The sequence below is a fragment of the Prionailurus bengalensis genome, chromosome A2 (assembly GCF_016509475.1).
Source record: "Prionailurus bengalensis isolate Pbe53 chromosome A2, Fcat_Pben_1.1_paternal_pri, whole genome shotgun sequence".
Lineage (NCBI taxonomy): Eukaryota > Metazoa > Chordata > Mammalia > Carnivora > Felidae > Prionailurus > Prionailurus bengalensis.
Genome location: NC_057348.1, coordinates 114,586,154 through 114,612,367, shown reverse-complemented (window position 1 = coordinate 114,612,367; position 26,214 = coordinate 114,586,154). Strand labels below are relative to the sequence as shown.

General features: G+C 36.2%; 1 protein-coding gene across 3 annotated transcripts in view; it reads left to right on the top strand.

The window, feature by feature from the left end:
* The window catches only part of FAM126A (family with sequence similarity 126 member A), a 134,738-nt gene that overhangs the window by 95,868 nt on the left and 12,656 nt on the right, over window positions 1-26,214 (top strand). The window contains exons 11-12 of one of the 3 annotated variants that reach the window (XR_006298527.1): window positions 3,798-5,324; window positions 8,659-8,740. Coding sequence is in view for 2 of the 3 variants with exons in the window: in XM_043589074.1 (XP_043445009.1) it covers window positions 3,798-4,372 (575 nt within the window). In the remaining variant the exon portion in view is untranslated. The other 2 variants (XM_043589075.1, XM_043589074.1) reach the window with 2 other exon arrangements.

Genomic DNA, 26,214 nt, shown 5'->3' with positions numbered 1-26,214 from the left:
AGCATAAGCTGTATATTATTTTTTTCTTTTTATGTACTCAGGTAACACTTTCCTAGTTTACCTTTGTCATGTCTTCTCCATGATTTTTCACCTTTATTGTTTTTAATAATATCACCATGTAACAGGACATTCATTTAATTTATCAAGCAAATGTTAATTGGGCACCAACTATATGCAAGCTACTTTCTCAGGTACAAGGTATGCAGGAGTGACCAGATGAAAGTCCCTGCCCTCGTGGGACATGATAAATAAATAATTGTATTAGAGAGTGATTAAGTGCTGAGAATAAACAAAGTAGAGAAGAGAGTGTATGAAATATGGGGGACATTGAAACTTGGTGGAATGATCAGGGAAGGTTTCACTGAGAAGGAGATTTTTGAGAAAAGACCTGAAAGAAGTAAGGAGATGAGCCATGGAAGTAGCTATGTGGGGAAGAGCATTCCAAGTCTAGGGAATAGCAAGACTGGCAAGAAAGTGTGTGCAGGGGGATTGGGTCACATGTGGGGGAAGAAACTGGAGAAAAAATAGAGAGCAAAATCATGTAGCAAATGTTGGAGTTATGTAGTTATCTTTATTCTGTAATTTTCCTGAGAATTTAACTCATTGATTTTGAATGAATTGAAGAGTTAGACTATAATATGTTAGAGTTAGACTATAGTATGTTACAATTGACATTTGGAGTCAAAAGATTTTGCTGTTTAGCTCACCCGCTGAATAGTTAACTCTTTCTGAACTTCAGTTTCCTTGTCTGTAAATGGGAGAGAATATAATTGAATAATATACCCAAATACTCTAAAAAAAACTGTTTACTGCCGTTCAAATGTAAGTTGTGTTGTTTTTTATTCTGTTAGGCCACCAATTAATATCTTTTAAAATTTGTTAAATTTTAGTATTCATTGCCTTTGCTATGTCTGGATATTTCTACAGTTCATAATTTTTTTGGACTAGATAGTCCCTTTAATAGATCTTTTGTGAAAAAGCTTCTATAACATAAATGGACAGGTCTTGCCTGTCACCCAACAGCGCCATGATGATTTTACTCTCAGTTGCAGTGGCTTCTGGCATTTACCTCAGATTTTTACTTGCCTTTACTTTGAAGATAGCTATTAGCAAGGGGAAATAGGCTCTGTTGGAATTTTTTAATCTCATTGAGGTAAAACTACCTCACTAACATGCTTTGGCCTGTTTAGGAAATAAACATTTCATTTAGAGAACCTCTAGTCAGAGGTTTGTGAAGCTCTAAGTAAATGGGAAATTATTATACCAGCACATTGGCCCTCCAGCCCAGGGTAACATGAAGCTTCAAGGACCTCCTGAAGTGCGTATTGCTGCTGGGTATGAAGTAGCTAGGACATTCATAATAACTTTTGCTTTAAGTTTTCAAAATTTGAAAGAATTTGTTAGAATAGAGCATTGGTTCTCAAACTTTGCTGCACACTAGTCACTAGGACCTTTTAAAAATCCCAATGTCTAGGTCATACCTCATACTAATTAAATCAAAATGTCTAGCTTGAGAGCCTGGTAGGAGTAGTTCTTAAAGACTCCCAGGTGATACCAGTGTGTAGCAAAGTTTGAGACCCTTAAGAGTATGTGGCTCTGGCCTCCATTCTTTTACTACCTATTATTGTTTCACATGCTTTAGCACCATGAATGGGAGCTTGATAATCCCATCATGAGGAACATTTGAAAGTAGTAGGTAGTATCTCTCAAACAGATTTGTGTTCCACGTTTTTTTAAGAGCATGTACTGTTTTACATAGTCTTGTGTTGTTTTGAACTTTAATTTTCATTATGACCCATGGTAGATATATTTATGTTATTTTTTTCCATTTATTACAGATATTTCCTTGGCAACTTTAAATAAAGCCGTGCTTTGTGATTTAAGACACAGAATAAAATGTTTACAAGTTTTAGCTGGTTAGGAGTTCCATTCCTTTGTTTTGATTACAATGGCTATTTTCAGAATAAAGGACCAACAGCCAAGTTGTTTTTCCAATCCATTTTTATTTTTCTCCAGCTTAGTAATGAACTGTTACAGGCTGGCCTAAATTTATGGTATGAGTACAAATCTGAAGGAATAGAATATTTAATTGTATTATAGCTGCATTAATATTTACTAATACACACAATGATTGGTGTGTGAGATAAAAACTGACTTGCAGCATTAGTAACCTTGATATTATGAGTGAATAATCATTTTCCCAATTTTGTAATTTATTAAGTCAGCCTCATTGTAATTTAATTAAAAAAATAGAATTTTAAGTGTACAAGGGGAATTCCTAGGTGTCTTGGTTCCTAATGTTGACAAGAGCCAGAGTTTTGGCTGTACATCCTGGAACATTTGCCCAGGGCTTGACCTAAGTTCCAGTGGTTACAATACTATCTTTAAACAATAGAAATTCTATTTTGATTTACAAAAAAATTTCTGTTTCATGGTCCGTGTCAAATGTGTGTGTGAAAAAATGCAGAACATGAGTTGATGCTCCGTGAGTTTTTTCATTGTCATTTAAAATTAAAGAACATGACCCTGCTGTTTCCAGTGCTGTCAAAGTAATGAAAATTACGGAAATTTCCACAGTGCAGATATTTGGCTTAATTCATAACATTCAGTTGTCCAATTTTTGTTTTGGATCTTTTGTTTTTCTTGTTTTGCATTTTTACTTTGTTTTGTTTTCAGCCATCATTTTGTCTTATCATCTTCAATTCTAGAGCAACCTGACAACAGTAATGATACCAGTGAATTGGGCATCCTTGTCATTCCTGAGATTAGTGTCACAAATGTGGCCGGAGAGAGAACCGGGAATGGGGAAAAAGGCAGAACACTAGGAGAGATTGATGCTCAGCATATACAGGGTGTGCAGGAAACAGCCACAGATCCTAGAACTGAGAGCAAAGGCTTGCCAGAGATCAGGAGGCAAAAATCTGTAAGAAAAATGATGGAGGATGGAATAAACTCACCTGGCAGAGTGCAGTTTTAGCAGAGCACTTTCTAGCTGCCCTCCAAGGTATCTCATGGCACAGGGCCACTGCTGCATGTCTTAAGCAACAGTTGCACAGTCACAGAAATTTTGCATGTCATCTAATAATCAAAATGCATGAATTATGCACCACAATTTCTCAATGATCTAATGCTCTTTGGAATGGTCGTACCTATATTTTCTCTGAATAAACTGTTATAAAAACTAAGGCAGAAGATTACTTCCACAGTAATTTTCTGCTTATATTTTGAGATCTAAAATTATATTTTATCTTTATATTTTTAACATCTTTGATTTGAAGGATAATGTATATAGAATTTTAACAAGTTTGAACTTGTGATACTTAGGGTCTATTTTTTTCATCTTTGTAAAATAATCTAGAATGTAGAATGCAACCTTTAAAAAAATCTTTAAAATATCTTAATACCATTTTTTTAAAGTTCCTTGGTAAGAGCTTCGATTTTATATTGCTTTGCTACTTGGGGAGACTTTACCCGTAGTTTTACTGTGTGATATTTTCCTTAATTGTTTCTGATCTTTTGCATGAACTGGAAGAGAAATCTTTCTTAAAACATGGGGGGCGGGGGGTGTTATGGCATGCTTTCTGTTTAATACACTCTAAATTACTCTTATTTAGTTACAATGAACTATTTTTTACATTTTATACAATGTTTCAATTTATCCTTTAATTTCGGTCTATAATGGGTTGTTTTATGTAATTATGCTAAAGTTTAAAGTATCATTGATTTGGTATTAATCATGAAATAAGAATTATTTAAGATACTTAATATTAATTAATCTTTATTATTTCTTTGTTTAGGAAATACAGAATTAACAGGTCAAGAAGAACTCATGGAGATATCTGAAGTTGATGAGGGATTTTATTCCCGGGCTGCGTCTAGTACTAGCCAATCGGGTTTATCAAACAGTAGTAACAATTCTAGTAACAAGACAAGTGTAGGAAAGACTCAGAGACGGTCAGGAGGAAGCAAAACTGGAGGAAAAGAAAAAGAAACCACAGGGGAGTCTTGCAAAGACCACTTTGCCCGAAAACAAACTCAGAGAGCCCAAAGTGAGAATCTTGAGCTTCTCTCTTTGAAGAGACTGACATTAACTACCAGCCAATCTCTGCCTAAACCTTGTAGCCATGGTTTGGCTAAGACAGCTGCAACTGTATTCAGTAAATCCTTTGAACAAGTCAGTGGTGTCACAGTCCCACATAACCCATCATCTGCTGTTGGCTGTGGGCCTGGGACAGATGCCAATAGGTTTTCTGCTTGTAGTCTCCAAGAAGAAAAGCTTATTTACGTTTCTGAAAGGACTGAACTTCCAGTGAAGCATCCATCAGGTCAGCAGAGACCTCCTAGTATCAGCATTACCTTGTCTACAGATTAATTTGTAATAGTTTTCCCACCTAACTAGTGAATCTAGAAATACGACTCTGCTTCTTTATGAAAGCACCCAGCATCTTTCATCCCTGTCCCAGGCAGGAGCCCTTGTGTCTTAAATTCTAAAGGCTACCTTGACCTTATGAAGGGAATAATGTGTAGGTTGTAATAAGGTCAAACGTGGTTCTGTTATTTCTTGGGTGTATTTTCCCCCCTTGATTTGAGTCTTTTTTTTTTCTTTATTTGTTTCTATGGTCTAAGATGGTCAGTGTCACAATACATTTTGGCAAGTTGTCTGATCAAATTGGGGACATCTCGTTAGGTTGTGAGTTCTTATTTTTTAATAACTCCTATTTTGGTAGTTGTATGTTTGGCCTTCAGCATAAAAGGGAATCTCATGCATGGGAGCTGTTTTTGAAAGGAGGCAGAGGGTGCAACTCCAGGAATTCTGTAGCTGACTGCACAACAGGGCAGTCTGAAAATCAGGCATGTTAAAAAAACAAAAATGATGTGTATGAAAAGTGCCTGATAAAAATGTTTGTAATCAGATTGTCCTTAAGATTAGTGGAATCATTTATATAAAGCACTGGAAAAAGCCTCGTAACTCAGTACCTAGACTATTATGTAATTCCAGGGGAAGGGTAGAGGGATTTCTGTTGTTATCTTTGGAACATTTTTATATAAAAAATCAGATTGCCAGTAGATGTGTTGTTTTGAAGTATTTGATCTGGATTTAGCAGGTGAAAATCCCTTTCAATTCCTAAAACGTAATCAGCCATGAAGCTGACTTACCCTGCTGCTTGACTTTGGAAATCCTAGGTAGTTTGGTTTCCTAGAATTCAAAGTACACATCATTGAAGTCTTCCTGGAAATCATCGTAAATTGTGCAACACAGCTCTCAAGACACCGGTGTCAACCATATAATATTGAATTGTTTGTCAGCAAATGAAGGAAATTAGGTAAATTTTTCATCTATAAAATGTCATGAAAGAAAGCATAATGAAATATGGACAAAGGACATTTATGTAATTAATTTAGGTTTATTTATGTTTGTGCTCTTAAATTTAGAATTGTAAAATATGAAAGAAGTTAAATAATTTGTTTGTGAACGGGCCTAGTTTAAATGTTCTTGTCATGGTAGAAAGAATAATCAATGTAGTTGCCCCCAACCAAAAAATAAAAATAAAAAAGGCAATATGGCAGGAGCAAAACAAACTTGTATGTAGCTGTAGAGAACTGTGTGACCTCTAGATAGATGTAAAATGTGGTATTTGCTAGTGCTCGTCCTTTTAGCTGTGGTCAAGGCTCCCTGTAAATCAAGTGTACGTAACTAATAATTCAGAGGGAGAGAAAGAAAGCAGGGCTGAGGATAAGGGTAAATTGACTGGGAGGGAAGGCCTGTCTGTCCCCTCTTTGTCTCCTTCACTATTAATGCACAGTGGTTTCCTTATTCACAGTCCCTAGCTGTAGTTGCACAGAAAATGTTAGTTTTCCTTTTGTGCCTGCTTATGCAGAGCTCAAATGTGAAAAATTTGTATGTCCTAAAGAGTGCTAAAGCATACGCTATGAATGCAGTTTTGATCATAACTGCTTTGGCTACCATTTTAAATTTAAATCTTCAAAAAGCATGAACTAGTTTTCATTCATTAATCTTGAATAGAATATGGCTTATATTAGAAGTGAATTTGAGTTTTTTAGTTCCACTAATAGAAATGGGATAAGATCTATTGCCATAAACTGTAGTTTAAAAAAAAAAAAAAAGAAAAAAAAAAAAGGTAAGACTAGACCGTGAAACTTGATATTGTATTAATTTAACAGGAATCCTGTGTACAATTTAAAATATTTGTAAAATGTCACTGTGAATTTCCTTTTGTCTTTTTCTAATTCTTTAACAAAAAAATTCCCTCAGGCATATAGCTACTAACAATATTAATAGTCTTAAGAATTAATTTTAGAAGATTGGCCTTTTAAGCAAGTCAAGTGCTTAGGAAACATTGTAGAATAAATCTGAGGAAACAGCTGGCAGAAATGAGAGATCAGATTTTAATGATCAACTGCTGTATTGGAACCTCATTTTGGTATATTCTAGATCATTGCTACTCCTGCAGTCTGAGGACCAGTAAGTAGCATTGGCATCACTAGGCATCTTGTTAAAGATGTAGAATTTCAGAGCCACTTTTAATCTACTGAATCATAATCTGCCTTTTAACAAGATCCTTAAGGGATTATTATGTGCATTAAAGTTTAAAAAGAGAGTATCAAAGTACAAATTACCTACCTAATATTTGGAATTTTCAGTGGTCTCACAACACTAGATCAAATATGTTAGATACTAAATATTATAATCTTCATTGTTTTTAATAGCTTATAAATTTTTAATAGTGTCTATGACACTTATTAGATCCTTACTTCTAAATTTTTAATGATTTTCATTTATTTTTACAATAAAATTATAACATTTTATATTTTTCATATTAACTATAAATGGAATCAGAGCTGTAGATGCCTACCATTTTAAGTATGAAAGAGGTACCACCGTTTTATACAATGCACAACAAATCTTCATGTGTATATTCTTTAAAGAACTCTGAAGGCTTACTTAGTGGAGTGGTTCTGAATTTTTGTTTCAAGTAATTTGCACGAGTTGATTTCCTGGAAGTTATGTTGACAGTAAAATTATTTTATAGCACCTTTGATACTATTTCAAATAAGGGTTATACATTTGAAAATTTTTATAGCAAGTATAAATATTGGATAAATGCTAACTATGGTAACAATTACAATTATCCCTCGTACTCAGCTTTCCAGATTTTAAAGTTGGGGTGACTTTTTTAGGTCATTTTTTCACAAAGATGCTAATGTAACCATTTGGTCACAGATCTCCTCTATATCTTTATCACAAAAAGGATTCTGCCCCAAATGGGAAATTGCACCCCATAGTTCAAAGGATCTGAACAAAAATTATAGTTCCATTCCACATTTTAAGCCATTAGGGAGTCTTAAAATTACCCAACCTCTCACTCTTCAAGTACTCAACTACCTGGGGTATTCTAGTGAAGGTAGGTCCCAGCATTTGCCTTTGGAATTGAGTAGGGACTTGCCTTTGGAATCAAGTTCAAGGGAGTGTCCCCAGAGGACCTAGGACAGGTGAGCACCCTGGAACCCCTTGTACTCCACCATGGAACTTTTTGAGGCAGCTCTGTAGATTTGAAGGGTAGAAATTCTCAGTCCTTAAATGATGACAAAGTTTGTTTTGAAAAAGCAGTATTTTGTTGCCCTTTTCAGTTATGAAGCAACTGCTTAGTAAACAAAACAAAAAATTAAAGGGAAATATGTTTTTTAAACCAAAATAGATAAAAATGATACCAGTTTTAAGGGATTTTGCCTATTTTGGAAGACTCAAATTACAATGTTAAAACCTTTACATTTAAATTATAGAGAAAAAAAATTGTACCCTGAGACATAATTTTAAATAGATATTTAAAAGAAGACTGTTTAACATTTGACTCTATAGGCACAATAAATTTACACTTTGTTAAAGGGAAGCACATCAAGGAAATCTATATCATAAATAATGTAACAAAAAATGTTTCTTAAAAAGCCATTAAAAAGAAGAATAATTTGATGGGCACTTAAGCATTGTAGATAGAAATAAATGTATAATAGTGTCTTCCCAGTCTTTGGATAAAAAATATAAACTCTCTAGTCCTTTACTTAGCATGAAATTTATATTTTTAGATTAGTTGCTTAGTAAAATTATACTCAGTACTTGAGTTATTCACGTTTATGTTTAATATTGTTAAATTCTTTATCAGAGAACATAAATATGTTATCCTCTGTATTTTGTAACTTGTGCATATCTAAAAAGACTAGCAGTGAACATTTTGGAAGATGTTTTTGTGTTTTTTTATAGTAGAGATCTAGAGTACCTGTGTCTTAATATGAAGTTTCTTTTAGTAAACTCAAGATCTTATTTTGCATACCTTTGCTTTCTCTTATGTAGGGTTTTTTTGTGTACTGCTTATCTTTATTTCTAATCCTGTAGTGATACTAATCTTTTCATAGTAAATATACTTGTTTCTAATTGTATTCCAGGAGTTTACATTCCTAAAGAATAAACTATGACTTTGCATATTTTTATGTGCTCCCTACATTTTTAAGGCTATGGAAATAAACTGGAGTTTAGTTTTTTGAAGTTTTGTATATTTGTGTAAATGTCCTTATGCAGTACTTTATACAGCAGTGTTGCCTCTTGTTTTATTGAAATAAAAACTGAAAAAATATGTTTTCCAGATCATTTTACTCATTAAAAATCATCATAAATTTTTGCAAAAGTCATGATGTGGAGGAAGAAAGTTAAAGGAGGAAGACTTAGGTGAGTTGAGCCATTGAGAACTTTTGGGAGTAAGCCATAGGACAATGACATCTCATTTCCAGCTGTATGTTTTACACAGCCCAAGGATAGGAAGTAAGTTCATTGGTGTCCATCCAAGAGAAAATGAGCTCCGTAGGTCATGTGCCATTGACTCATTATTTATCAAACCAGAAGCACAGGCAAATATAGATAATAAAACTTTGCCCTTTTATCTTTAATATGAGTCTTTATCTCTTGAGTACAGAGGTTTTATGCCCCTAGTTCTGAACATAGGACTTTTTGCATAGTGGGTATTGAGCCATTTAAGGAATGTGTGAGTTAGGTTGGGATTAGTTTTGGGAAAGAATGAAGGATGGAGTCTCCAATATATTATACTACTGTAAAATTTTAGAATTTCATTTATTGGCTCTTGGAAATCTCTATGGCATTACTTGCATTGCTTTATTGTGTGTGCTTAGAAACAAGACTGTCTTAGAAACTTGAAAAGAAATTCCTGGTGTGTAGTTGATTTGATTGTATATTTGGCTAATTCCATTTTAGCTAAGGAACTATGTAATTTGGGAAATGTTTCCTGAACTACTATTAGGAAAGTATTTGGAGAGAAGCACAACAGTGATGTTGTAAGCAGTATATTAGCCCTATGAAATATATATTCTTCTAGTGACTTTAGTAATCTCAATAAATCGTTGACTGATCTCAAAAAATCTGACTTTGGTAATACTGATATAATTATTTTGTAATTGTTAGGAAAGGCCTTTACAAACAATTCTAGTCATTTGCTAATTTCCCGTGCATTGTTATTGTGGCAGTGGTAATAGCTAATATATATAATTAAAATTATAATCTCATTTCATCTTCAAACCAATTCTACAAAATGAGTAGAATCCCCATTTTACAAAAGAGGAAACTGAAGCTCTCTAAAGGGCAGGTGACTTGCCCAAGGTCACGTGGCTGCTGGATGGGAAAGCTAGGGCTTGAACACAGCTCTATGACTCTCACTTTCCTTTTGTATTACTTGGTAAAAGGAGGTACTAAGTAAATACTACATAGTGGACATATATTTGAAATTCATTCATCCCATCTGTCTTACAGGTGAGAGAGTTAATTTTTAACATAAAAATAAAAGTTTTCCAAAAATAAATTGTGATGTTTTGTAGAACTTTAGATAATTGTGTTTCGGTGGTAAACCAAGTGCTGATTATTCTGATGTTAAAAACACGGTAAAATGCAAATTAATATTTTGTCTTTTTTTTTTTTATGTGTCAGATAGATAAAAATGAGAGAGATTGACACTGGTATGGGTATAGGTGTGGGGAAAACAATCTTCGGCTAATTTACCACAAGAGTGTAAATTGATACAACTAAGTCATTGAGCAATTCAGCAGGATCTATCCAACTTTAAAATACATACACCCTCCCACCTAGCAATTCTACTCTTCTGTGTCTATTCCAGTCCTTATATTCTACGAAATTTTAGCACAGATGTGTAAAAGTATTCATTGCAGCATTGCTTATGATAGCAAAAACAAAACAAAACAAACAAAACAACTAAATGACCAATAATAGAGAACTCGATAAATTATGGTACTTGCATATAGTGGAATATAATGTAGCTGTTAAAAACAATGCAGATCTGTATGTGGTGATTCAGAAAGATTGTATTATATAATGTTCCCTGAAAAAATCATGTCATACATGATTTATATATATATATATATTTATAATATTTATATTATATTTATATATAAATATTTATATATATAAATATAATATAAATATAAATATTTATATATATATCATACGTGTGTGTGTGTGTGTGTGTGTGTGTGTGTGTATGATCCCATTTTCATAAGAAGTGTGTGGAACATTTAATATGGGTGTTTTGTATGTATGGTAAGTTTCTATATACATATATAGCAAGTGTATAACGTGTATATATTATATATGTGTGTATATATACAATAATACATATACACATATGTTTGCTGGTATGCAGGGAGGAAAGCATTATTTTTCTAAGCATGATCTAAATATAGCATGCATTAGAAAAAACTTGTGGTTTTTAAAATACAGATTCTGGGGCCTTGTATTAATCCCCCTGAATCAAAACAACTGAAGTGTGAAGCATGACAACCTATATTTCTGACAAGTTCCTCAGTTAATTCTTATACAAACTTAACATTTGGCCTAGTAGCTGAGAGAAATGAATTGATTATCTTTGTGTCTCTGGTAGTTGTTTGTAGAAAGATGAACTTTTTTGGGGGGAACCTGAATGGCTCAGTAAGTTAAGCGTCCAACTCTTGATCTTGGCTCAGGTCATGATCTCATGGTTTGTGAGTTGGAACCCTGCATCGGGCTCCCTGCTGACATTGCAGAGCCTGCTTGGGATTCTCTCTTTCCCTGTCCCTCTCCAACTCGTGCTTTCTCTCTTTCAAAATAAGTAAACTTAAGAAAAAAAAAAAGACAAACTTTTTTTTTTACATTTATTTATTTTTGAGAGTCAGAGAGCGCACGCACATGAGCACAAGTGGGGGAGGGGCAGAGAGAGAAGGAGACAGAATCCAAAGCAGGATCCAGGCTCTGAGCTGTCAGCACGGAGTCTGACGCGGGGCTCAAACTCAAACTGTGAGATCATGACCTGAGCGAAGTTGGACGCCAAACTGACTGAGCCACCCAGAAGCCCCTAGACAAACTTCTTTTTAAAAAATAATTAATTGATAGATTAATTTTTAAGTTGAGGTATAATTGACATATTATACTAGTTTCACGTGTACCATAATGATTAAAAATTGTATATTTTGCAAAATAATCATCACAAATCTAGTTAATATCTGCCACCATACATAGTTACAGCATTTTTTTTTCCTCTTGTGATGAGAACTTTTAAGATCTACTCTGTTCACAACTTTCAAACATATAGTAGAATATTAATAACTTTTGGCATCATGCTATACATTACATCCCCAGGGCTTATTTACTTTATAACTGGAAGTTTGTACCTTTTGATTCCCTTTACCCACTTTGCCTACCCTCTCTTATCCCAACCTTTTGACTTTATTTCACTTAGCATAATGTCCTCAGGGCCCATCCATGTTGTTGCAAATAGCAAGATGTCCTTTTTTATGGCTGAATAATATTCCATTGTGTGTGTGTGTGTGTGTGTGTGTGTGTGTGTGTGTGTGTTTGTGTGTGTGTGTGTGTGTGTTATTCAGTTGACCCTTGATAACACAGATTTGAACTGCATGGATCTACTATATGCAAATTTTTTCAATAAACATATTCTTTCTTTCCTATGATTTCCTTAATAACATTTTCTTTTTTCTAGCTTGCTTTAAGAATACAGTACATAATACATATAACATACAAAATATGTGTTAATTGCCTGTTTATGTTATTGGTAAGATTTGTGGTCAACAGTAGTCTATTAGTAAATTTGGGGGAATTCAAAAGTGATATGTGGATTTTCAACTGCATGGGGAAGGTCAGCACTCCTAACCCCTGCATTGTTCAAGAGTTAGCTGTATACATTTTCTTCATCCATTCATCCATCAATGGACACTTAGGTTGTTGAGAAAGGACAAACTTCTTGAAGAGATCTTGTTAATTAAGTAAAACTAAGTATGAAAACTGACTGCAGTAAGAGAGTGCACTGCCTTGATGTGCATAGCTGTGCTTCAGAGCCAGAAAATTAGGTAATAGATAGAACTTGGGGATCTGTGCTCAAATGGTTTGAGGCATGTCTGTCAAGAGAGAAAACTGATTGGATTTGGCAAAGTTAATGAAATGGTTTAGGATTGGTGGACACAGCAAGCAAGAGCCTTGAAAAGTCTTGATAAACTGTTGTTTGATAAGCCAGCTGTTTGTCCAGATAAGCAAATTATTGTCTCCATCCTATAGGAATTTCCTTATACAAACAAAAAATTAGGGACTCCTTCTGTTTGTTTTTTGTTTGCCTAGTTTACAATCCTGTCTTTCCTAGGCAAAGGTTTCCTGGAATAAACAACTAAGTCCTGTTGACATAGGTGGGCTAAAGTCTTATCTGGGTCACATTGACACTGATGGTTTCAGATCTGTTTATGTCTCCCTATTCAAATTGTAAGTCAATATTATAAACACAGCATATTCATAATGTCCCTTAGTGACTTCTTATGGCTCTACTGAAGATATCAAAGATTTCTTCTGAAGCTTCTTGACTCCTATATCACACTTGGTTCATAGTTGGTGTGTGCTCCAACATAATCATCATCACAAGAATTATCTCTTCACACTCTTCCACACTAGGCCATTGCCCTGTGTGTTAGTTTAGTATAAACCTATTATATGATAATAAATGAAGATTTGTTTTACTATATACTATGTGAATCCAATCCAGTAAATGGGTGGCAAATAGGAGATCTGTGTTACTTTTCTTTGATTCAAGAGAAGTATGTGAAACTCCTTTGTTTCATACATCCACACAGAGATAAAGGTGAAAGTTATAAAACTTGACTGCTTTGGCTTTTTAAAGTGTACCTGCATAAAAGTTCTTTGGGAAGCAAATTATGATACATTACATCATGGGTTTTTTACTTAAAGTAATGAATAGCATGAAGATATTTCTGGTCTAGCATTTGAAATTTATTTTTTTCTTCTATCAGATTCTTTTCTTTTCATCATGAAGGTGAATAGGGTGCACACAGATATGCAACATACAGACAGGTAAGGCAAATTTAAATCCAGATTCACATTGCCCATTTTATGAGGAATCTCATGTATATGTGGTATCTATGTATCTATGGTATACATGAGTGATGTCTATACTTTTCAGAAAATAAAGTAGGGAAGACCTAACTTCAACACTATAAATCCTTACTTCTTATTTCACTTGCTTCCTTTTATAGAAGCTACAAGTATATTTAACTTTGTATCCCAGGTCCACTACTGCCTCATGAAGGCTTGTAGTTCATTTATCTTAAAACTTTTACTCTTTTCATTTAGCTGAGATGCTTCTACTTCTATCTTGCCCCCACACTATAATTTTTACTAACATTTTCTTCTCCAAATCTCGTAAAATATAACCCTAAGGAACAACATGTCACCACTTCCTCTTCTGTTCCAATTCTACTCTAGTGTAGAATCTTGTTTCAATATCCATTTACATCCATCAAGTTGAATTTAATGAGGCAGGATGCTTGAAAGGAGAATAAAAAAAAAGAGCAAGCAAGCAAACCCATGAACTATACACTTATAATGCAAGAGAACATTATATTTCCCAGTTCACCAAGGAGGAAAAAATTGAGTCTGGTTATACAAGTGGTACTGCGCAGTATGCTAGTACTAGGTAGAAATAGACAGTGGTACTTCAACGTCAGTCAATGATGGTGTGGAGGACAGTAAGAAAAGGAACTCCTTGCAGTGAGAATAAATGTGGGCAGTATTTTTTGTTGTCTGCTTTGCACAGAAGGTGAGATTTCTAGGTCTACACCATTTTATGACTCATGTTGACCAGGTGGTAAATTCCATGGTAGTAACCTTGGAAGATGAGTGATAAAATTAGGGCATGGTTGGACTAATTGTAAATGTAAATGTATGGTTGGACTTCTCAAAATGGGCTCATATGGTAAGAATAATCATTTCCCACATAAATACTAAGCAAAGGCCCTATTGTGAAGGAGATGCTTCATAAGCAGATGGTCAAGTTGATTCTGAAGATGTTGACAGTTTTTTTTTTTTTTTTTAAATACCCCAATCCATGTTCAATCAGCTTATGAACAACATGGCTATCCTGGAAAGATTGGGGCTATACATGGACTTCAACAATATGGCTCTCCTTTCATCAAGGCTACTCTGATGGCTGCTACTGCTAAAAGCCTAGTCTGAAAGCAGGAGGGACCAACCCTTAGATATCATGCCCTAGGGTGACCAAATAGTTGGTTAGTACCAGATTGATTTTAATTAAATCTCTTTTCTCATGGAGAGGTCGCTATTTTTCCTCATAAAATGGGCAGTGTGAATCTGGATTTGGATTTGCCTTACCTGTATGTTGTATATCTGTGTGCAGTGCTAAGCACCCTATTCACCTTCATGATTTTCCTCAAAATGTTGCATCTAAGGAGCTTATTACATAAGAAATAAGGTAGAGGGGGAATTCCACTTCCAGGAATGGCAAACCATGTAGTTAACATCAAAATTTGTATGGACAACTAGATAATCTGGAAAAAATCTTTTTAAAATATAAAAATCTAGAAAGGCAAGCCCATCATTAGGGCCATTTCTTACGTGGAAATATTCGCTGATTCTAGAGGGGGATAAACAGTGGTTTTACTACCTTTGGGAGGCTAGGAAGACAAAATTTGGATAGTGCCTACCAAGTTATGAGAGAGAGCTTAGAAAACTCCCATGCTTGGGTTCTAGACCCCATAAAGCTCCATCAGAGAAGTAAAAGTGAATTGAAGTTACACTAACCCCCCTACACACATACAAAGGGAATTCAGTGAAACCTCAAATCATAACAGCTCCCAAAATTGAATTAAAGTAATCCCCTAGGTGCCCAGTAATAAACAAATAAATACTCCCTGGTGGGAGGAAAAAACAAACAAACAAAGAAACCATCATCTTAAGCCTCAAGTTCTGTAAGTTTTCAAATTAAATGTCCAACAGAGAAGAAAAAATAACCAGAGACTTGTACAGCACAGCAACATTCAATGATAACAAGTGACATGGGATAAAATTATTTTAAACCAGTGTTTGAAGCCATCAAAGAACTTTTAGGCAAACAAGACTCTAAGAACAAAAAGCTCAGAGAGAAGGTATGCAGAAAAGAATGTTAACACAGCAGGCCCAAGACACTATCCTTAGAAAGCCCTGCTTGTGAGGTTGGTCTTTGGCTAGCATCTGCGAATTTGGAATATGGGAATGTTCCTACCATTCTTTAACTGAGAAGGTAGCTTACTAAGTGTAAGCTATTTACACAAACAACATGGCTTATGCTGAACACCTACTTTCCTTCTGGGGGTCTGTAATTATGATACGTGCTAGGCAGAAGGTACCTATGACCAACTTCCAATACAAACCCTGGGCAACAAGTCTAACGAGTGTTCACGGCAGACAACAATTCACATATGTTATCACAATTCCACATCCTGTGTGATTCCACAGGGAAAGGATTCTTAGAAGCTTATGGCTGGTTTCCTCTGGACTTTACCCCATGCACTTTTCCCCTTTGCTGATTTTGCTTTGTATGTCTCTGCTATAATAAAGCATAGCCATGAGTAGGACCATATGCTGAGTCCTGTGAGTCCCTCTGAATCACTGAACCTGTGGGTTGTCCTGGAGATTTACAACACAGCAGAGAAGTGAGTAAACATTCCTCAGCTATGTCTTCCTTTATAGAATTGCCAGTTTTTGATACAAATCTGGGTAGAAGGAAGAAAGTTACTGCTAAGAATCAGAGAAGCAAACAAACTATTGCAACCCCACAAGAGTGAAGAGATAAAAAGTTTAGGATAATTGAGCCAACCAGCACTTGGGAGACCTAAAATCCTCATAAAGCAGGAAGGTTCAGAGAAGTGAGTCTCACACTCTGCTGATTTCCCCCCTTGAGTATTTGCTGAATTCTTGGATTGGCCAGAGCAGAAGGATTTTTAAAAAAACAAAAAGGCAGAAACCTGAAGGCCAAAACAAAGATTTTTTAAAATGTATATTGCATCATGGTATTGACGAAGCAAAAATTACATTCTAGAACCCATCAAGAGAGGCACTGGTGTCTACTCCAGAATCTCATATAAGAACTCTGAGAATTACACCTTAGGAACAGGAAAGAATCCAAGTAAAGTAAATTAAACCTTATAACATTGCAATCTGGTTTCACATTCACTGAATTATAGATTGGATTAATGTGATTTGCCTACACTGTCTTCCTACCAGGGAATAGAGTTATCCCCCTCTGTAGGAAGGTAACATCCAGAGACTGTACAGTATATCATATACAATACCTAATATTAAGTAAAAAATTACAAAGAATACCAAAGAGCAGAACCATGAGGAAAAATAGGCAATAAAACCAGATCCACAGATGATCCAGTTATTAGTGTTATCAGAGGCAGACTTAGAAGTAGCTTTGATTAATGAGTCAAGATGGAGAATTTCATGAGAACCAGAATCTTTTTAAAAAAAAAACTCGATTTGAAATTGTACAATTGAAAAATGCAAAGCCTAAAATTAAGAACTCAATATACATGTTTTGGGACACCTGGGTGGCTCAGTCAGTTAAGCGTCTGACTTCAGCTCAGGTCATGATCTTGCAGTTCATAAGTTCAAGCCCCGCATCTGAGCTGACAGCACAGAGCCTGGAGCCTGCTTCAGATTCTATGCCTTTCTCTGCACCCCCCACACCCCCCTCCCCGGCTCTCTCTTTTTCTCTCTCAAAAATAAACAAACATTAAAAAAAAAAAACTTAAAAAAAAACTCAATATATATGTGTAAACAGATTGGAGAATGGATTAAACAACCCATTCTAAACAAAAGAGACAGATTGTTAAACTGGATTAAATAAAACCATATGATGACTACAGAAGATATGCTTTAGATTCAAAAGCACAACAATTTCAAAATAAAATGATCTAAAAAAGATATATCATGCAAACAGCAACCATAAGAAAGCCATAATGGTTACACTAATATCAAACCATTAGATGTTAAAACAACAAAATGTTACAAGAGACAAAGAAGGCATTTTATAATGACAAAAGTGTCAATCCATCATGAAGATGTAACAATTATAAACATATTCACTAAAAACAAACCCCCAAAATCTATGAGGTAAAAACTGGCAGAATTGAAGAGAGAAATAGAAATTCAATAAGAGTTTGTGCCTTCAATACCCCCACTTTCTTATTTATTTTAATTCAAGTATAATTAACGTACGATGTTATATTAGTTTCAGGTGTATTCAGTAGCCCACTTTCAACAATGGATATAATGATGAGGCAGAAGATCAACAAGAATTTGCCCTAGTAATTCAGGGTTGGTGTATTAATTTCCTAGAGCTGCTATAACAAAGTACCAAAAATGTGGCTTAAAACAACAGAAATTTGACTTCCAGAGGACCCTAAGCTACCTTGTCTCACAGATATAACTAGACAACAATCACATCAGTGTAAATAATCCAGAAGACACCCGGAACTGGCAGAACAAATTCCACAACTAAATGTAGAGAAGAGGCCGCATCAAAGAGAGTAAGAGGGGTGGAGATGTGGTCAGGAGCTAAATAGCCAAAACTGCTGAGAGGGGAGAGAAACAGACCCTCACATTGGGGAGCCCATGTGGGGAAGACAAATACCCATAACATTTGGCTCTGAAAACCAGAGGGGCTGAATTTTGTGAGTTTTTACAACCAGCGGACTTAAAGCCTGAACTTTAAGAATCAGCTAGCTAGGTCCTGGGAGTGCCTGGAAGGTGATAGGAAAGTCCCCACCCTTAAAGAGACTGCACAACAAACAGCACGTAGAAAAAGACCAGAGACACAGCAGTTTGAAAAAATGCTTGGGGCATAGGGGAGGGAGTTAGTTACTCCCCTCAAAGTGTGTCCCAGAGGGACAGAGATCTCTGGGAGACTCCTTTAGGAACAAAGTTGCCGGCAGGCACCATTTCCCTCCCCTACCACCACTGTACACACACGGCCACCTGTGGGAACCAATCTGTGCCGGCATTCATTACCTAATTTGCTTACACTGTGTCCTGCCCTTCCTGCAGGGCTTACCTCAGTTGCTGCACTGTGCATCCCCTCCCCTAGAAGACAAGCACAAACTTTGCCAACACTACATCTCCTGACTGGATACTTTGCAGGGTCTTGGTCCTGGTGGTGGCCACCAGTCACCTCCCATGGAAGACCAGCCCTCATCTTGTCAAAACTGAGCACCCTGCCTGCATGTGCATTGGCAGATCAGTCCCAGCTGGCTCTAATCTAGGCAAAGGCTGCATGTCTCCTGTGGAAGAGAAGCAGCATGCACCTTTTTAAAAATGTGCCCTGCCCACTAATTTCAAGAGCAGGAGATGCACCTGGCTCTCCAAACACACAGAAAAAGATGGAGAGTTAGACAAAAAGGTATAGAAAGTTAGAGGAGACAGAGGAATATTTCCAAAATGAAAGAATAGGACAAAACCACACCAGAAATATCTATCTAATAGAGAATTTAAACTAATCATAAAGATACTCACTGGACTTGAGAAAAGAGTGGAGGACAACAGTGAGACCATTAACAGAGAGATAAAAAAGAATCAGAGATGAAGACACAATAATTGAAAATAAAAATACACTAGATGGAATAAATAGTGGATTAGAGAAGGCAGAAGAATAAATCAGTGATCTGGAGGACAGAGCAATGGAAAGTAATCAAGTTGAGCAGGTGAGAGAAAAAAAAAATACGTAAAATGAGAATAGACTTAGGGAACTCAGGGACTCCACCAAGCAAAATAACATTCACGTTATAGGGATCCCAGAAGAAGAAGAGAGGGAAAGGGGACAGAAAATTTATTTGAAAAAATACCTGAAAACTTCTCAAATCTGGGGAAGGAAACAGAAATTCAGACACAGGAGGCACAGAGATCCCCTAACAATATCAACCCAAGGAGGTCCACACCAAGACATATAATAATTTCAATGGCAAAAAGTGGTGATTAAGAGAGATTTTTAAAAGCAAGAGAAAAGTAGACTGTTACATACAAGGGAAATCCCATAAGGCTATCAGTGGATTTTTCAACAAACTTTGCAGGCGAGAAGGTAATGGATGATACATTCAAAGTGCTCAAAGGAATAAAATCCACAGCCCAGAATACTCTATTCAGCAAGGCTATCATAAAGATAAAGGATATAATAAAGATAAGGAGTTTCCCAAACAAAATTTAAAGGCGTTCGTGACCACTAAATCAGCCCTACAAGAAATGTTAAAGAGGACTCTTTGAGTGGAAAGGAAAGACCATAAGTAAAAGTACAAAAAGTAGGAAGCACAAGAGCAGTAAAAATAAGTATATCTGTAAAACTCCGTCAAGGGACTCACAAAATAAAAGGACAAAGAGCAGGACACCATGTACCTAAAACATGGGGAAGAGAGGAGTCAAGAATGGGTTCTAAACTAAGTGACTATCAACTTAATATAGACTGCTATATTCAGAAGATGCTATATACAAACCTAATGTTGACCACAAAAACCAGTAACAGATATGCAAAAAATAAAGAGGAAGGAATCCGAGTATATCGCTAAAGAATGCCAATTTACAGTGAGAGAAGAGAGCAAGGGAAGAAAAGAACAGATAAGATCCACAAAAACAAACACAAAACAAATAAAAATGTCAATAAATACATATCAATAATTGCTTTGAATGTAAATGGACTAAATTCTCCAATCAAAAGATATAGGGTGATGGCGTGGATTAAAAAAAAAAAAAAAAAAAAGAGCCATCTATATGCTGCCTACAAGAGACTCACTTCAGACCTAAAGACACATGCAGGGGGCGCCTGGGTGGCGCAGTCGGTTAAGCGTCCGACTTCAGCCAGGTCACGATCTCGCGGTCCGTGAGTTCAAGCCCCGCGTCAGGCTCTGGGCTGATGGCTCAGAGCCTGGAGCCTGCTTCCGATTCTGTGTCTCCCTCTCTCTCTGCCCCTCCCCCGTTCCTGCTCTGTCTCTCTCTGTCCCCAAAATAAATAAACGTTGAAAAAAAAATTTAAAAAAAAAAAAAAAGACACATGCAGGTTGAAAGTGAGGGGAAACATTTGTCATGCAAATGGATGTGAAAAGAAAGCCAGGGTAGCAATACTTTTAAACGAAGACTGTAACAAGAGACAAAGAAGGACTATATATAATTATATTATTATAACAAAGGGGACAAATGAATAAGAAAATATAACAATTTTAAATATTTATGTCCCCGACATGAAAGTACCCAAATACATAAAACAGTTAATAGCAAACATAATCGATAGTAATACAATAATAGTAGGGGACTGTAACATCCTACTTACACTAATGGACAAATAATCTAAACAGAAAATCAATAAGGAAACAGTGACTTTGAATGACACACTAGACCAGATGGATTCAACGAATATATTCAGAACATTCTATCCTAAAACAGAAGAATAAACATTATTTTCAAGTGCACATGGGACATTCTCCAGAATAGATCACATATTAGGTCATAAAACAAGTCTCAACAGTTCAAAAAGATTGAAATCATGCCATCCATCTTTTCTGACCACGCTATGAACTTGAAATCTACCACAAGAAAAAAACCTGGAAAGAACACAAACACGTGGAGGTTAAATAAAATGCTACTAAATAAATGGGTCGACCAAGAAATAAAAGAAGAAATAGAAAAATACATGGAGACCAATGGAAATGAAAACACAAGTGTCCAAAATCTTTGCGATGCAGCAAAAGTGGTTCTATAGTAATACAGGCTTATTACTTATAGTAATACAGGAAAGCTTATAGTAATACAGGCTTACCTCAAGAAGCAAGAAAATTCTCAAACAATCTAACCTTACACCTAAAGGAGCTAGAAAAAGAACAACAAACAAAACCCCAAACCAGCAGAAGGAAGGAAATAAAGATTAGAGCAGAAATAAATGATATGGAAACTAAAAAACAATAGAACAGATCAGTGAAACCAGGGACTGATTCTTTGAAAACCTCAACAAAATTCATAAACCTGCAGCCAGACTCATTAAAAAAGGGAGAGAGGGAGAGAGAGAGACAGAGAGAGAGAACACTCAAACAAAATCACAAATGAAAGAGGAGAAATAACAACCAACACCACAGAAATACAAAAGGTTATTAGAGAATATTATGAAAAATGATATGCTAGCAAATTGGGCAATCTAGAAGAAATGGATAAATTCCTAGATAAATTCCATATAACCTACCAAAACCGAAGCAGGAAGAAACAGAAAATTTGAACACACTAATTACCAGCACTGAAATTGAGTCAGTAATCAAAAAACTCCCAACGAACTAGGGTGCCTGGGTGGCTCAGTCTGTTAAGTGTCTGACTTCAGCTCAGGTCGTGATCTTATGGTTCTTGATTTCAAGTCATGTATCAGGCTCTCAGCTGTCAGCACAGAGCCCACTTTGGATCCTCTGTCCCCCTCTCTCTCTGCCCCTCCTCCACTTGTTCTCTCTCATTCTTTCTCAAAATAAAATAAATTTTTTAAAAAACTTAAAAAAAACCCCAAAACTCCCAACAAACAAAAGTCCTGGACTAGATGGCTTCACAGGGGAATTCTACCAAATATTTAAAGAGTTAATACCTATTCTTAAAATTTTCCAAAAAATAGAAGTAGGAAAACTTCTAAATTCATTTTATGAGGCCAGCATTACATTGAGGCCAACATTACACTGATACCAAAACCAGATAAGAACACTACAAAAAAAGAGAACTACAGGCCAATATCTCTGATGAACATAGATGCAAAAATCCTCAACAAAATATTAGCAAACTGAATCCAACAATACATTTAAAAAATCACTCACCATGATCAAGTAGGATTTATTCATGGTTTGCAAGTGTGGTTCAAGATTTGCAAATCAATGTGATACATCACAGTAATAAGAGAAAGGATAAAAATCATATGATCACTTGGATAGATGCATAAAAAGCATTTGAGAAAGTACAACATCCATTCATGATGAAACCCTCAACAAAGTAGGTTTACAAGGAACACATTTCAACACAATAAAGGCCTTATATGGAAAGCCCACAGTGAACTGTAGGACCATGTCAGGGTCCCCAACTGTGGGTTTGACTTATCACATTGGGGTCACCATTTGTGGGTTCAGCTTTCAACATTGTCCAGCAAAGCCAAGGACGGCAGAAAGGATTACTCAAGACTCCATGCAAGTCAAGAGAGGTGAGAGGGAGGCTAAGGGAAGACTCTCTGAGCTGCATTCAAGCTCTTGTATTTATTAGTCATACATTATAGGGAAAACATTGTGCAATATGTCCGTGCCAGTAAGAACTATAGAAAGCATGCAAAAAACAAGGCATTCCCAAGAGCAGATGCCGAAAGTAGGGTGAACAAGATAAGATATTCCATAGATAGGATGGTCTAAGGAATTTTTGAGCACAGGCAGGACCCAACCCTTAAATACGCATTAACTAGATACTTTTAGCAGGGCCAGAAAGCAGTGTAATGCCTTCTTTATAACCTCCTTAACCAGAACATAGCTATTAGATTACCCACAGCAAACATCACAGGCAATGGGGAAAAACTGAGAACTTTTCCCCTGAGGTCAGAAACAAGAGAAGGAAGTCCATTCTCACCACTTTTATTCAACATAGTACTGGAAATTTTAGCTACAGCCATCAGAAAACAAAAAGAAATAAAAGCACCTAAAGTGGTAAGGAAGAAGTACAACTTTCACTATTTACAGATGACACGATTCTATATATAGAAAACCCTAAAGACTCCACCGAAAAACTACTACAAGTGACAAATGAATTCAGTAAGGTCGCAGGATACAGAATCAACGTACAGAACTCTGTTGCATTTCTATACATTAATAATGAAGCAACAGAAAGAGAAATGAAGAAAACAATCCCATTTACAATTGCACCAAAAATAATAAAATACCTAGGAATAAACTTAACCAAGGAGGTAAAAGACCTGCACTCTGAAAACAATAAAACACTGATGAAAGAAATTGAAGACAGCACAAAGAAATGGAAAGATACCCCACACTCTTAGATCGGGAGAACAAATATTGTTAAAATGTCCATGCTGCCCAAGCAATCTACAGATGTAATACAATCCCTAACAAAATACCAATAGCATTTTTTCACAAAACTAGAACAAATAATCCTAAAATTTGTATGGAACTACAAAAGACCCTGAATAGGCAGAGTGACCTTGAAAAAGAAAAATAAAGTTGGAAGTACACAATGCCAGATTTCAAGTTATACCGCAAAGTGATAGTAATCAAAACAGTATAGTACTGACATCAAATAGACGTGTAGATCAATGGAACTGAATAGAAATCCCAGAAATAAACCCATAATTATATGGTCAATTAATCTCGGACAAAGAAGGCAAGAATATGTGTATGCCAGATTATATCTCTGTATTTATCCTACTTGGAGTTTATTGAGTTTTGGATATGTAGATTAATATTTTTTCAACATATTTAGTACATTTTAGCCATGATTTCTTCGACTTTTTTCTCCTTTTACTTATTTCTCTCCTTAGTACTCTCATTACTTGAAAGTGTACTTAAAGGTGTCTCATACTTATTCTGAGACTCTTTTTTTCATGCTATTTTTCTCTCTGTTCCTCTGTACAATCTCTATCAATCTATCTTCAAGTGTACTGTTTCTTTGTTTTGCCGATTCAAATCTATCACTGAGTTTCTCTAATGGCTCTTTTTTAAAAAAATTATTAATTTTGAGAGAAAGAGAGAGTACCCGTGCATGTGTGAGCTGGGGAGGGGCAGAGAGAAAGGGAGGGAGAGAATCCCAAGCAGGCTCCGCACTGTCAGTGCAGAGCCTGACTCAGGGCTCAGTCTCACGAACCATGAAATCATGGCCTGAGCCAAAATCAAGAGTCCGTATGCTTAACTGACTGAGCCACCCAGGTGACCCTCTAATGACTCTTCATTTCAGTTATTCCACTTTTTAATTCCAAAATTTCTGGTTTTTTTTCATAATTTCTGTCTCTTTATTGATATTCTGTATTTGATGGGATATTGTCATCATAAATTCCTTTACTTCTTTATACATCATTTCCTTGAGTCCTTGGAATATATTTATAAGAGGTACTTTGAAGTCTTTGTTAATCTGACATCTCATCCCTCTTGGTCAGTTTCTTTTGTTCCCATGTGTAGTCTGTACTTTCCTCTTTCTTTGCATGTCTCAATGTGTTTTTTGAAAACTGGACATTTTGGGTAATATTTTGTGGCTATGGATTCTGATTTCCCTCCCCTCCCTCCGGGGCCTATTTTTGTTCTTATTTATTTTTGGTGGTGGTGGTAGAGATTGGTGTGTGTATGAGAATTAGCTAGCTTGTTTTTATAAGGTCTGTTTTCTCTCACTGTGTAGTATCAGTCTTTGGAGGGCACTTCCTTGGACATGCACACAGTCCCTCTGGAAGTCAGTGGGGCTGAAGCCTCGGCTCTTAATCACATTCTGAGACTATCCAGTGTGGTCCAAGGCACCCAGGTAGACAAAGACACTTATTAGGCAGGGCATTTCAAGGGATTAGAGATCACCTTCCAGGAGCTCAGGGCAAAGGTCAGACCTTTTTCTGGGCAAGGTTAATTCTTTACTACACAAAGTGTGAAGATTTCCATGCTGGTGGGAGTGCGTTGTGTATTCACGAGTGTAAAGGTGGCTAGTGGCAGGTTAGAGAATTACTGATGAGGTGACAAATGAAGAAGGGATAAATGCCATTAACACATGACATAGATGAAAGACATGTATGGAATTAATCAGCTTTTTTTTTATCATTACTTTCCTCAATATAGTGTCAGGAAGACCACAATAGAGACATAATAAAACCAAAATCACAAGCAAAAGAAGAGCCAAGTTGTATCTCTGTGCTAGAGGATTGGGGTATGTGTTTTACAACAGTGCCATGACAGAATATCTAAACAAGGAAAGCTGCTTAAATTGAGCATAAAGGGAATTTATAGCAAAAAGTTACAGCAATGGGACACCTATGTGGCTCGATCTAAGTGTCTGACGTCAGCTCAGGTCATGATCTCGTGGTTGGTGAGTTTGAGCCCCACATTGGGATCTCTGCTGTCAGATAGATCCCACTTCGGATCCTCTATTCCCCTCTCTCTGCCCCTCCCTGCTGGTTCTCTCTCTTCCTCTCTCTCGCTCTGTCTCAAAATAAAAAAATAAACTTAAAGGGGTGCCTGGGTGGCTCAGTCGGTTAAGTGTCTCACTTTGGCTCAGGTCATGATCTCGTGGTTCATGGGTTCGAGCCCTGTGTCAGGCTCAGTACTGACAGCTCAGAGCCTGGTGCCTGCCCTGGATTCTGTGTTCCCCTCTCTCCCTGCCTCTCCCCTGCTCACATTCTCTCTTTCTCTCTCTCTCAGAAATAAACATCAAAGAGCTACAGCAATGGGCATCAAAGCTTTTGTTATGTGATAAAATGAAAAGCACCAAATCCTCCCAAAAAAATGTGTCAAATGGATCTTTGTGCTACTCCGTTGTACAGAAATACGTCTTACTCATTTCCTCATTTTTCATTTTAAGCTATTTATTTTATTTATTTATTTAATTTTTAAGAGTTTATTTATTTATTTTGAGAGCGAGAGTACAAGCAGGGGAGGAACAGAGAGAGAGGGGAAGAGAAAATCCCAAGCAGGACCCACACTGTCAGCACAGAGCTTGATGTGGGGCTCGGACTCATGAAATGTGAGATCATGACCTGAGCAGAGATCAAGAGTCGGACACTTAACTGACTGAGCCACCCAGGTGCCCCTTATTTTTTTACT